Below are 13,653 nucleotides of genomic sequence, written 5' to 3'. Positions count from 1 at the left end.
CCCTACAAATATCGGTGATCACCGTGTACAGGCACACTTCCTACGCATTAGTTTGATTTTGGAGGGGATCCGCCCATTATGTTGCAACGATAGTGTGACATAGCGATTGCTTGCTGTGCCACATCAAACACAAGGATGTGCCTGATGACATTGATGCACTCTAATAAAAATCTTGGTGGCGTATGGCTGAACAGTCGCGGACGGTCAAACGCTAAATAAATAAATAATGCTTTATTAACACTAATTAATGTGTTTATTACTTGCTGTGCCGCATCAAACACAAGGATGTGCCTGGGGACATTTATGCACGCTAATAAAAAGCTCGGCCTCGTATGGTTGAGCCGTTGCGGAATGAAATAAAACTTGTTAAATAAGTTAAATGATGAATAAATAAGTTAAATGATGAATAAATAAATAAATAAGATTTTATTAACAGTGATTAATGTGTTTATTGAAATTCAAATTGGTTAGCAGGATTTCATCCAATAAAATAAATGCAGGCTCATAAATAAATAAATAAATAACGAAGAATTTTTAGTTATATTTCTTTTATAAAATGGAAGACATTCACAGAGTTCCAACAATCAAAAGTCTATGCAAATCTGAAATAAAAACACTTGGACATAAATAATGAAATAAAAAAAAGGGTATTACACTTTTAAGAAGAAATTTCTTAAAATAATAATTGATGGTTATCTATTTTGCATTCAAATTTTAATTTATTAATAAATTGAAATTTTAATATGGTACACGTAAAAGCGCAAATGAAGATGTTCAATGGTAGTATAACTGTTTAATAGTTAGGATATTAGTATCATGAATATTTTGATTTAAAGTTTAATTTCTTGAAATATGAGTGTCCGATTTTGGGATTATTTTTTACATTAAAATTAAAGTCAGGTTTCAAAATTTTTGTTATACTTCAATTTGTAAACACGATAGTTTTAAAATTTATATTAAAAAAAAAATCAATTTTGAGACTGTAGAACTACTGAAAATTTAAAGTTTCTCATCATAATTGTAAATAGAAAGAAAAGATTTCTGAAAGAACAAACGCGTGAGTTTTTATTTCACATACTTAAGAGAAAAATAACTCTATCGATAACAGATTCCTTTAAGCATAAAACAAATTAGAAAAGAATAAAAAAAAGTTGTAAAAATAAAATATTTTGTAGTCAATAAAATTAAAGGAAAATTACAAAAAATACGTACTTCTAATCTGTTCCAAAATGCTTCACCCAACTGAAAATTTAAGAAAAATTCTTAGTATAGTAAAAAGCAAAAATAAAAAATAAAGTAATTGAAGTAAAGAAAGTAAAACGAGCTTTCCTTTTGTAAAGAAAAAGAAAAAAGAAAAGTGTTTATTATAATTAGTTGTTTTGAAGCAGAGCAAAAAGAAATGGCTTGGACAAAATGTGAAACAAAACATTTTTATACACTGACTAAGAAAATTTTAAGAAACAATTACATTTCTGCAGCTAAGGTCAAGGAAGATTAGTTTTATTTTTTTATGGTCTTACGAAAACAATAATCCATTAGGAGTCAACATATTTCACTGATTTCAAACTTATTATTACAGTAAAAACTATTTTACTTCATCAAGTTTTCCGAAATGAAATGGTCTTGTATTTCACATCTATGTGTATTTGAAACTTTTTTTAATCAAAAGAGGCAGGTTCAAAATTAAACAAGGTAGATTTTTACTCATGTAATGCTTCTCAAGATCCGAAATTTTTGAACAGTTTTTTTTTATTACAAAATGTTGTTGTTGTTACTTATGCTACTTGCCAATAAAAATTTTTAAGGCAAAGGGTACAATTCTTGCTTTTTCAGTGGCGCCATCTATGGCCGATCATACTCTATTCATCCACAGATCGCAAATTTGACATGAACCCGAAAACCATCAGTCTCCAATTTAGCGACTTCAGGGGTATTGACTTGTTATGGAAACATGGGGGACTTTATGACCTAGTCACCATTTAATTCACGGGGAATCTTCAGTCAACATGAGTCTAACGTCATACCAACTAGGCTATACCGGCCCATATAAAATGTTAAAACCATTTTAGTGCACATCTAAATCCCAACGTGCTCAAACGAAGTTCATCATTTTTTCATCATTTAGTTCTCATTATTTCCTTCAAAAAAATACCACTGATGATTTTTCAATTTTCAACTAATAACCAATACGCTATGCAGTGAAAATTTAGGTTAGGCGTCGTGATACTCTATAAATGAAAGACAATGTTAAAGCATCACGACGAAAAAAAATTGCACGAGAAAATGATAACTATAATTAAACATTTTAATGAAAAAATATGTAAAATGTATCTTTATTTTATTTGACATAAAAAAATTTCTAACTGTCTTGAAACATAAAAAAATATGAGCTAGAGATGTTAAACAGAGTAATTTAATATCAGGTATTTCAATTTTAAACGCATCTTTTTAAATCTTATGTTTACTGAACATTATCAAATATAATGCAATATTTCGATAATTTCGTAGACTAATAAAAAAAGGAAAAGAAATATACATATTCAGTTTTTTTTGTTTTCAGCCTTAATTTAGTAGCTTCATTGAATCAGCATGCTTAAATTATAAGCCTTTATAAAAATATAATCAGTATTTATAAGCTCATTTGCGAAAAATTATAATTTAGATATGTGATTTTTTTCTTTTATCACTCAGTTAGAAAATTTCGAATCTTCATTAAATATAGAAAGTTTCATTAAATATAGTGCAATCTGTGCATTTTAGCATTTCAAACAACTATAAATATAAACAAATGCAACTGATAAGATTAATTTTTAAATATTTAGGACTTTGTTATAAATAATATCTTTCATCTAATATCTTTCAGTACTATCTTCAAATAATTGCCTTTTTTTATTGCCTGATTACTTATATTACGAGACTGCTATTTTTGGAAAATTGAAAATGTTATTATCCTTTATCAAAACAATAATTCAGAATCATGAAATCACACGAAAGATTAAAAAACTATGATAATCAAACTTTCTATCATCCATCTCTAAAATGACATCTGGCAAATTTTAACAAATCATAACTTTATGAATTTTTTTTAGGTAAAAATTTCGAAATTTAGTGTATTAACGAGAGTTAAAAATAATTATTTCCTTAAAAAAACATTTAAACATTTAAAAAAAAAATAAATATAAAAAGAAATTTTATTTTTAATAAATATGTGAAGTAATTTACTAATAGTGTTTTGGAAATAAAGAGCGTTATGATTTGAGGGAAAAATATGCGAAATGTATATGTTCCTCCAATTACGCAGTTCTTATGGATGCGAACAGATCATTGTTCTTTTGAATTGTTTGAAAAGCATGTGTTAGAATTTTCTGTTTATTATTTATACATTTTTTGTATTTGTGAAAAACAAGGTTAATGTAACACTTGTACAGAATGTGGACTAAATGCGTTTATTTCTTCTCATTTGAGATGCACGTTAACTAGTGCGAATATTTCAATTGTTAGCAAATAAATGAAGCAAAATTAAATCAAATCTGTAGTTTTACGATCTGTATAATAGCACTTGAAATATTATTTTAACTGTCGAAATGACTCATTACCAAAATGCAATGAGGAATCGCAAAGCTCCGAGTTTATGAAACGTGACTTAGTTGGTCTCCAAACGTGACTAGATTATTAATATTCATTAAGTTTGAACATTAAAAGAAATGAAAAGTATAATTATTATTTATCAAATGCTATATTATTATGCTAAAGCAAATTTCATTTTGCTCAGACTTGCTGTTTTACTAGTAACAATAAATAAAAAAATCAATTTTAATCATTGCTCATAGGCTAGTATAAAAAATAAAGAAATGAGCAATTTTTCTTATGAAAAAGCAATATCTTATTGAAAATGTACATCCTAAATATCCTATGTATTATTGAAATATAAAACAAAAGCTCAAATTTTAGTAAAAATTTGAATTGTTCAAAATGATAATAGGTAATTGTTTTTGGCAAATTTATGAAACTTGTCCTCACTAGTCCAATCTCATTTACACATACATTTAACTAATACCCTGTTTGCATCAGCAAGTTAAAAAAAACTTGAACGCTCGGAAAAACCTGTTTAAGAAAGCTTAAACCTTCTAGTGAAAACAGGGTATTATTGTTAGAAAATTTTCCAAAAAAATGGTTGAATAATTACTCTATTTTTTGGTTAAAATAGGTATCCTTTCGATTTTACTTTCTTTTTTACGAGTAACAATAGATAAAATAATCACTAGCCCAATGGCGTGAGGTTAGTATAAGAAAAAAGGAAAGAAAACCATTTTTCTTGTACAAAAAATAATATTTTAAAAGAAATTTACATCCAAATTTTGCTTAAAATTTATTTTTTAACCAGTTGATTATTTTAATTTCCTATAAAACGATTTAAAAGAAGTAAAATGACTTAAGTACAAACCCAATCGAAATAGATATTTTTTAAAAATAGATTTAATAAAAAAATAACATCTTATCATTTATGTAAGATAAATCGTTGTTTTGCTATAAAACCCAACAAAACTGAAAGTTACTAAAAAGAAGAAACAATAACTTACATCATATGTTTCATCATTTCCAAGCTTTTCTGCCACCTGAAAAATATATAACAGAATTTATGACTTAAATTAAACTAAATGTTAAGTTTAATTCATATTATTCGAAGGAAAAAATGAAATAAAACTCCCAATTCATATGCAAACTGACAACCATTATATTAAAATTTTAACTCATTTCGTTTTTCTAATTTAGTTTCATTTGGTTGACAATAAAAATATTTATTTTGACCCTGTGACAAGTCTTCGCAATTCACTATTTAAGGCATGTAAATATTCTATTATGATATTAATAAGACACATGTTGCCCTCAAACCACAGATTTCGAAATGCTATAGAATGCCTAAAATCGATCTACTAAAAAGGAAATGATTATTATTTCATACACTGCTTATGAATTCTATAAAATGATTAAAAAGGGAATGATGAGACATTGACCTGTCAATGTACATAATGATTTTCATTTTTCATACTTTGGATAAAAAACGACAATCATTCTACAGAAAAAAAGAAGAAGAAAAAAACGCGACATTCTATAGAATGGCAGTACTTCATAAATTCACGTTAGCATATCTTTATATAAAAGGATGATGGTCCAAAAATATTTCTCATTACTGTTGGTGCATTCTTATTGGGAAGAAAATTATGTGATTGAATACTTAATTAGCAAAGAAGATCGGGAAAACTATGGTTGTCATCAATATAAAGTAAGTAAATTTATAGCGGTATTTCCCTGTTAATAATTTATTTATCTCTTTGTTAGCCATGTTTTTTTTGCTCGTTTTTGATTTCAGAGATATTTAATATTAACTTCATGAAATTATTTTTACTTGCATTTAATTATTAAGCTATTTTAATTTAATCAATTTTGTCATTTCAATCCTTATTATTAAAAGAGAAGGATACAAGCGTGACATTCCTGTTAAAAGTAACATTTTTAATTAAAATTAAGGGCTTAAAGTTTAAAATGGTGTTTCTTTATTGTATTATAATATAAATTTAAGATGCTTACTTACTAAGTAGCATTTTATGGAAAATATATTGAATTAACTTTTTATAATAATTAGGCAGTAAATAATTTAGATTTGCTAAGGTACACTGTAAAAAATAGATACTCGATTATTATGAAACTTTCTTCGTTTTGGACGACACCGTTTCCTGGCGTATGCTCTGAGCAAAGATTTCGTCAAAGTGATGAAATAGCTATCGCCACTTCTTCGAGGGAACGAATTTCATCAAAATTAAAAAACTATTTCGTCCTTCTATTCTTTTTCCGAAAAATTAAAACTTGTAGTGCCTAATGTATTTAACATTTTTAATAACCAATCTAACGCTGGTACCATATAGACGGCACTTCACAATAAGGACAGATAGATAAATTACTCCCATGCCCGAAGAGGGATTCGAACTCCGGATCTTCCTTGTTAAAGGTCAAATTCATGACCACCTTACAAACCGAAGAGGGTAATTTTTGCAGTTTATTTTCGATTGTTTAGTCTTTTTTCGATTATCTAGTTTCATCATTCTAGTTAACAATCTTCCACAATGCATTACGAAGAGGTTTTGAAATAAGAAAACATTTAAGTCATACATTTGAGAGATCGCGTTTCGTAATAAATGACGTGATTTCGTGATGAAATAATTCTCAAAATTAACAAAACACTGCTGAAGGATTGCTGAATTGTCAAAAGAGAGAGTTTGTATTTCTGAGAATATCTTGAGGGGAATTTTATTATCGACTATGTCAACCATCATACCTGCCAACTCTTCCGGATTTTCCGGAAGATTTTATTTTCATATTTAAAGTGGTAGCAATGCTCAGGTTATTCCAATTAATTTTTTGAATTATAATGATAATTATAAATGAGTTTGACCATCGCTACATATAAATAATAACAATAAATATATGAAAGCACACTAATCCTTGCTCAAGCTAATTTCAACGGGATCAAGATATAAATATATTTTTCAGTCAAATTGTGTTTCGTTTATTGTCTTACAACCACTCTGAAAATCCATTCTCGGAAAGAGTGAAAGTTGGCAGGTATGCAACCTTCATCTACCGAAAGTTACCTCGAGATGGATTCAAGTTAACATGTCTTATATACTAGAGAATTGGTATTCAATATTTATAGTGGTAGTTACACCACAATCTAAAACTTTTTATACGTTTCACGAAAAGCTGTGGACAATCAATATAAATGCAAGCAAAAAAATTAATTACTAAATAATCCTTTAAAATTGTAAGATTAAGAATTAACTTTTAGCGCAATTGTTAAACAATCTCTTCAGTGATCAGAATTTAACGAGTTTTCATAGATACCGGAAATTAAGTAGGATTTAAAAAACAAGTCGATGTATGAAATTGCAATGGTAACAGAGAGAAATAATTATTTTAAAATTTTACACACTCAAAAAAAAGTATGGTCAAAACTGCCAGAATATGGTAAAATGTACTTTGGTTTTAGCTCTATAAGAACTCTAGAAAGTCTCAGTACTTCTTACCGATGCGCTTTGCTAATGATTTTGCTAAAATTAACAATAAAATATGGTTTTATGAAATGTGGTAAAATTTTGTAAATGTCTTAAAATTCGATAATTTTGTCTTGATACCTTAAAGTCTGGCATAAAAATAATTTATTCCGTGAATTTTACTTTTTAGTATTGTACTTTCACTATATACCTGGTGACAAGAACAGCAATTTTAAGAATTAGAATTTCCGACAAACCATTCAATGGACATGAACAGAAAATTTGCCAAATGAATGGTTTAATTGAAATTCCTCAAATAATACGTCAAAAGAAAAACTTTTTTGCCAGCTCTGCTGTCATATAACAGATAGAAAAACATCTTATATGTCAGTTTACAGATAAAAAAATATCTTTGAACATAACATTTTTGCAATGGTTTATCAAGAAAAAACTAACAAAATACTTTACCAACTTGGCAGCAACAATGTCATTACAAATTTTTGACAAAGCTCCTGAAATTGTTTTTTCTTTAGTGATCGAAATTGTTTCATCTTTAATCTAAACATAAGCAGAACAAACATTATTAATATATAATTTACTCAACAAAGAACTAATAACAAATTAACCTATTTTTATTACCATTGTTTGTTTCATCTAATGTACAGTGCGAAAAAAAAACGGATTACCCTGACGGATTACTTTTGATCAAATTATCGGATTTTCACGTTCTAGGACTCAATCTTAATGGCTCGAGGGGCTGACCTCAAATATGCTAATGAATAAGTACACACGATATTTTAAGTTACTAAATCATACACGAAAACGTACTTTCTCTGAATCAACACACCTTTTTTTTCGACGTATTTGGATTACGGACCCTCAAAATATAGAGTATCTGCAATCTGGGGTTTGGTCAGGAGAACGATTCAAAGCTTGGGCCCCTTAATATTAATTTTACAACTTTGCTAATTTTGCTATATCTCGAGAACTTTTTAAACTAATTGAAAAATATTTTCACACAATTACAAGATCCGAAGAAAATTCCAGGCAAAAAATAACTTTTAGTTAATATTTATTATTTTTCATTATTTTATTTAAGAAATGTCAAAAAAATTTAGAATTGTAAGGAACGCAATTTTTGCAATATTTCAAAGAATGTAATTCTATGCAGCAAAATATAAAATTTGAGCGAAATCGGTTGAATAGTTCCTGAGAAATTAAATTTCAAAAATTCAGATACTTAAAATTTGATTTCTATTCTACCGATTCTATTCTATTCTATCAAACTATTCTACCGATTTGGCTCAAATTTTGTATTTTCCTATGTAAAATTACATTCTTCAAAATGATGCAAAAAATTGCGTATCTTAAATTCAAATTTTTTTTTTTTTACCATTCTTAAATAAAATATTAAAAAATAATAAATGTTTGCTAAACGTTATTTTTGGCTTGGAATTATCTTTGGATAAACGAATTTTATAATTGTGAGTAAAAATGTTTCAATTCCACTTAAAAAGCTTTCGAAATGTAGCGAAATACTTTAAAAGTAAAACTAACGTCGTAGAGTCCAAACTTTGGAGAGCTCTCCTAATCTAACTATGGGGACCATATATCCCAAATCCAAATCCGTCGAAAAAAAGGTATGTCTATTCAGAGTAGGTACGTTTTTGTGTCTTATTTCATAATTTAAAATATCGTCTGCCCTTATTGATTAGGATATTTGAGTTCACCCCTTCGAGCCATTTAAATTTAGTTCTAGGAAATGAAGATCCAATCATTAGATGGATTGTAAATTTCAATTGTGAATTGAAATTATACAGGGTGGTCCATTTTTAGTTTTGCTCACTGTACATAAGCTAACAATCTTTTGTCTCAAATTTTCTGCCAGAAACAAGTGTTATAGATTTTTAGTGATTCATAGCCAATTTAACTCCATAACATTTCTTTAAAAAAATTTTCCAGATAAACTCAATATCCAAAATTCACGAGTTCTTAAAATGTAAATTAATTAATTTATTTATTTCTACACTTCCCTGGTATTGTAAAGATGGGTGGTAGATTATGATACATTGTAAATGCATTCTACAAATAAAATAATTAGTTTATTCACTTTCAGATAAGTAGAATAGCACCTAAAGACTGAAACTGATAACGGCTGTTGTTTGCTGTGGTAGCGCGGTGGTCAGAGTGTTGAATTCCACGCCGCATGAACTGGAATTCAATTCTCAAAACAGCTAAAGACCAATTGACTACATGTGATATACGTGCTCCTAAAATCTGTGAATCAAAAGTCCTGTGGTCGGTGGCTGAGCTATACTATGAGTTAAGGGATGAGTACGGTAATGCTGCCATCTATCCGGCTAGTTCTGAGTTAAGTCGCACTTTTACCCTAACGGTGCTCTCTTGTCAAGTGAAACTCCCACTTTCCGAACCTTATTTGCAATGCTAATGGCTGCTGAATTTGTCTTGTCTAAGTGTTTTTAGAAACAACAACAACAACACAGTGCAGACAACATCAGTAAAACTTTTGGGATTCGAAAAAAAATATTTGTTTAAAGCAAAGAGAATAACCAAACAAACTTTGAAATTCAACTGTTTTTGAAAAAGTACATTTTTGTGCAAAATTTACATTATCAAAGACAAGAAATTTACTCAAGAAAATATTTAGTAATAAAAAAAAGCTTTTTTATTCCTTACCTTCTTTGGGAACATATCCACACAATCCAATACTTCCAATTTCATTTCTGCATTTCCACCTGATAAATAACAATGCTTCAGAAATTGAAATATTTTTTTACCAGTGAACGAAGTATAAAATAAAATTTAGGGAATGAGAAACAAAAATTATTAAATATGTGCATAAGGTAAAAATATATCAAATTCGAACAATATCTTATTTTCCTTTCCTTTCTGCAGGATTGTTAAGAACTTAATAAATAATAATACTCAATAATGTTTAGAACTTATTAAAATAATTCTAATCGCTTAGATTTTAATAAACTAAGGCCAATTTCTCAATAAAGTAATTTCACATATCGCTTATATAAATTATCTGCCACAGAAAGTGAAGTTACTTAAAATTATCTGAAATTTTATATGCAGGGTGTTCTTTAATCATAGCCTTTATTGAAATGCTTAGATTTCTTGCTGACTAGTAAAAAACCTTACCACAGGTAAGGAAATGCTATGGATAATAAGATCTCACTACGTTAGGGATTGCAAACTAATTTTTAAGTATACAAAATACAAAAAAAAACTTTCAAATTCTGAAGGATCATCACCAATGTTAATCATTATTTAAGAGAATTAAAATAACGAAACCAATTTCATTTATTTACTGGTGGTGACATGGATGTTGTTAGGATTCATTTTAATTTTTTTAAATGATCTTTTTTTCTGGGATGTCTGCCTAAACCTTCCCCCACCCCATTAAAAAACGTCTCCCTAATTAAAAGTGAAAAGATTATTGCCTTATTATCCTAATTCTGCTGCTTGAATAGTGATAATAGGATAGTAAAGCTGCGCTTCAAGTTTTTCAATATCAAACACTTAAAATAAGGGAAAAATGTTTCTAATCCAGTCTTGACAGTAATCTCAATGCTTGAACTTCATTATTTGCAATCAACTAAAAGCAAAATTGTCTGGATTATAATTATATAAATGGGATTTATATTAAATAATTGCTAAGTGTTCTCACTTAGTACAACTATATTTCAAACATGCATACATTTAAAAAATATTTTTTTTGGCAAAAATATTATTGATCTTCATCTGTGAACGTTGGACATAACTCTAGAATTATCCTATAGCTTTGTAAAAAAAATATCTTTCTATAATACTTACCACAAAAGCCTTTATACACAAACAAAGCAAACTTTCTTTTCAATTCAAGATTTTTAGCAGAAATAAGGATTATGATGCAAGAAATAAAAATTAAAATGAAGCGGTTGTTTTTCATTATTTTTTTAGATGTGCTTCGTTCAATAGATAGTGAAAAATGGCAAAATATTAATAAATATAAGTTCTGTGGGATACGGATATAAGTAATTACCATTCAGCATAGTGTATCTTGCGAAACAGTAAGAAATATACTATAAAAACATTAAAAACATAAAAAAATGAAAATCAGGGTATGGATGCCTGCTTGATAAAATCCGGGTATAGACATTCTGCTGGGATTAGAGTGATATCATTATTTTCCTAGTGCAAAGATTTTTCTCCGAAAAAATATTGTTTCATTGTGCTGTGACAAGATATTTCCTAAGTTGCTTATTAGACTACAAATTTAAGAACTGTCAATTTCCACAATATTTTAATTTTACCTTTCTTTAAACGTAAATTAAATAAATTTTAGCCTCATTATAAACGTTAAGGTAAGACTACTTGGGATTTCTTTTTCATGTTAAAGTTTTCCTGGTGATTAACTCATAAATCAAAACCAGTTTTTAATTTAATCTACTGGGGGGTATCTGACTGCCTTTTGCATCATAGCACAGAGTGTTTAACTTTGAGTGTTACACAAGTTTTCAGGAGACGTTTATTGGCTTTATATAAAACACTTCTATAAAGCTCCGTTGGTAAATAATGGCAATTTAGAAGCAAATCAAGGTTTACTGAAAATCAAAGAATAGTCTTAGTATCCATTATCCTAGTATGATTATTTTGAAATAATTATAAACCATCCCGTAAGTAAGAGATCAATGGTTAATTGGTAAAAAATTGAACAATATTCACTTAACTCAGACAATGGTGTTAGTATTCATTACTGTAGGTTGATTATTTTGAAGCAATTAAAAACCATCCCGTATATGAAAGGTCAATGGTAAATCGACTAAAAACAAAACAATATTTTCTTTACTCAAACAATGGTGTTAATGTTAATTATTGTGAATCTATTATTTTGAAACAATAAAAACCATTTGTAAATAATAAATTCAACCAAGTAAATTAATTTATAAACAAAACAATATGCATTTAACTCAAACATTATTCTTAAAATTTATTATTTTAGTATAATTATTTTGATACAATTAAGAATTATCAGTAAATCAATGTATAAACTACACTGGATTGACTTTATTTAATACAATAATCTAATTACTACTATAGTATGACTATCTTGAAACAGTTAAAAAACTTCAGTAAATAAAGGTCAATTGTTAATCATGTAAAAAAAAGCAATACTCACATGAACTCAAATAATACTCTTACTCTTCAGTATCCATGTATAATTAAAAATAACCCCTTTCCCAGTATTTAAACTAAAACAATTGTCCAATATAAATTCTACAGGAAAATTTTAATATTAAAATGCCACTATTATTTTTATAATAATAATAAAATAATATCCAGTTGACTTTAGAAATTTGATCCTGTTGTTTTAAATAAGCTTTTCTTTCGATAATCATGATCATTTTCGAAAAATACTGATACTGATCGATGAATTCAATGCATCTTAATAATGGGATTTATGCTGCAGTTTATTTAAGAAATTATTCTTAAAATAACTCGTTTTTCAGCCAAATATATATGAAGCAAGGGAATAACGAATGATTTTTACTGTCGTACCACAGTTTAAGAGTAAGTTCATTGTCTTTTACAATACGGATTTTAAAGAAAAAATAATATTTTTTTTATCGAAATTTTACTTACCACAAAACTGCTTTTGCACAAACAAAGCAAACTTCTTCTTCAATTCAAAATTTTTTGCAGAAACGATGATTAAACTGCCTGAAATAAGAACTAAAAGTAAGCTACAGTTTTTCATTGTTTATTTCTGATGCTTTCATCTAATCTCTTATAATAAAAAGGGGCCAACGTTTTGTTGTATATAAAGGCAACTATATCGCAATAACAATAAAAAATTATATCATAAAAGCTTTAAAACACAATGAGACACCAGATCTAAGTACGGATCTTTACTGTGAAAAAGTTTTTTTCTCAGAATATATATTTGTTTATTATCATATTCAACCTTATTATCTCATTATCCTCAGTATGAATAAACACACTGTCCTTGTCATAAAATCATCAAAAGGCATGATTAAAGATAAAAACTGTTAGTGAATTATTAAATGTGTTGAAAATTTTGAGTTTGTCTAACTATTATTTTTCCAAATTATTTAAAATTCCGTGGAATAAAATAATATATTGATAATCAAAGAATACGATACCTTTTCTGTTATGTAAATTTTTAATATTCTATAAAATATGTAAATATAAATTATGTAAATATTTGATATTCATTTATTCTAATACCGATGTTAAATTGTAATAGTTCTTATAAACTTGATTATAAATCTTAATTTATATTTATGTTTTGTTTTTATCAATCTTTGCACATTTTAATGAAATTTTACGGATCATCTAATAACGGTTAACTTTGAATTTTTTGACTTGCAGTGTATTAATATATTTTTACATATATAATGATGATACATATGATGCCGACAATTTTCTCTTAAGTATTTAATTCATTTTTAAAGAAAATATTTAGAACCTGTGATTAGAAGCTGAAAATAGAAAAAAAAAATGAAATAAAAATTGTATTTTTTTAGTAATATTAACATTTGTTAAATGTACTATAAAAATGTATGAATGAAAA

At 27.5% G+C, this 13,653-nt stretch overlaps 1 protein-coding gene across 2 annotated transcripts; it reads right to left on the bottom strand.

The window, feature by feature from the left end:
- Positions 1-431: 431 nt before the first annotated feature.
- On the bottom strand, positions 432-12,857 carry LOC107455622 (uncharacterized). Of its 2 annotated transcripts, none has more exons than XM_087168675.1 (6): positions 12,702-12,857; positions 9,747-9,805; positions 7,518-7,607; positions 4,581-4,616; positions 1,213-1,242; positions 432-602 (listed from the first exon to the last, which is right to left on the bottom strand). In XM_087168675.1, exons 1-6 carry the CDS (start codon positions 12,814-12,816, stop codon positions 585-587), a joined length of 348 nt encoding a protein of 115 aa, XP_087024801.1. In that variant the 5' UTR covers positions 12,817-12,857; the 3' UTR covers positions 432-584. The 2 variants fall into 2 exon arrangements, with proteins under 2 accessions (XP_087024801.1, XP_087024802.1); XM_087168676.1 differs by lacking the exon at positions 12,702-12,857 and adding an exon at positions 10,893-11,052 and having other exon boundaries at positions 452-602.
- Between the last annotated feature and the right edge of the window lie 796 nt (positions 12,858-13,653).

Source organism: Parasteatoda tepidariorum, chromosome 7, assembly GCF_982258835.1.
Source record: "Parasteatoda tepidariorum strain Cologne lab strain chromosome 7, Ptep-v5.0, whole genome shotgun sequence".
Classification (NCBI taxonomy): domain Eukaryota; kingdom Metazoa; phylum Arthropoda; class Arachnida; order Araneae; family Theridiidae; genus Parasteatoda; species Parasteatoda tepidariorum.
The sequence above is the reverse complement of the archived record's forward strand: the minus strand, read 5'-3'. Positions and strand labels throughout refer to the sequence as shown.

Excerpts from the sequence above, each read along its gene's own strand:
- LOC107455622 (XM_087168675.1), bottom strand. The coding sequence starts at position 12,816 with ATGAAAAACTGTAGCTTACTTTTAGTTCTTATTTCAGGCAGTTTAATC. Across the intron at positions 4,617-7,517 it reads ACATTGTTGCTGCCAAGTTG|GTGGCAGAAAAGCTTGGAAA; the intron begins GTAAAGTATTTT and ends TATATTTTTCAG. Across the intron at positions 1,243-4,580 it reads GAAATGATGAAACATATGAT|TTGGGTGAAGCATTTTGGAA; the intron begins GTAAGTTATTGT and ends TTAAATTTTCAG.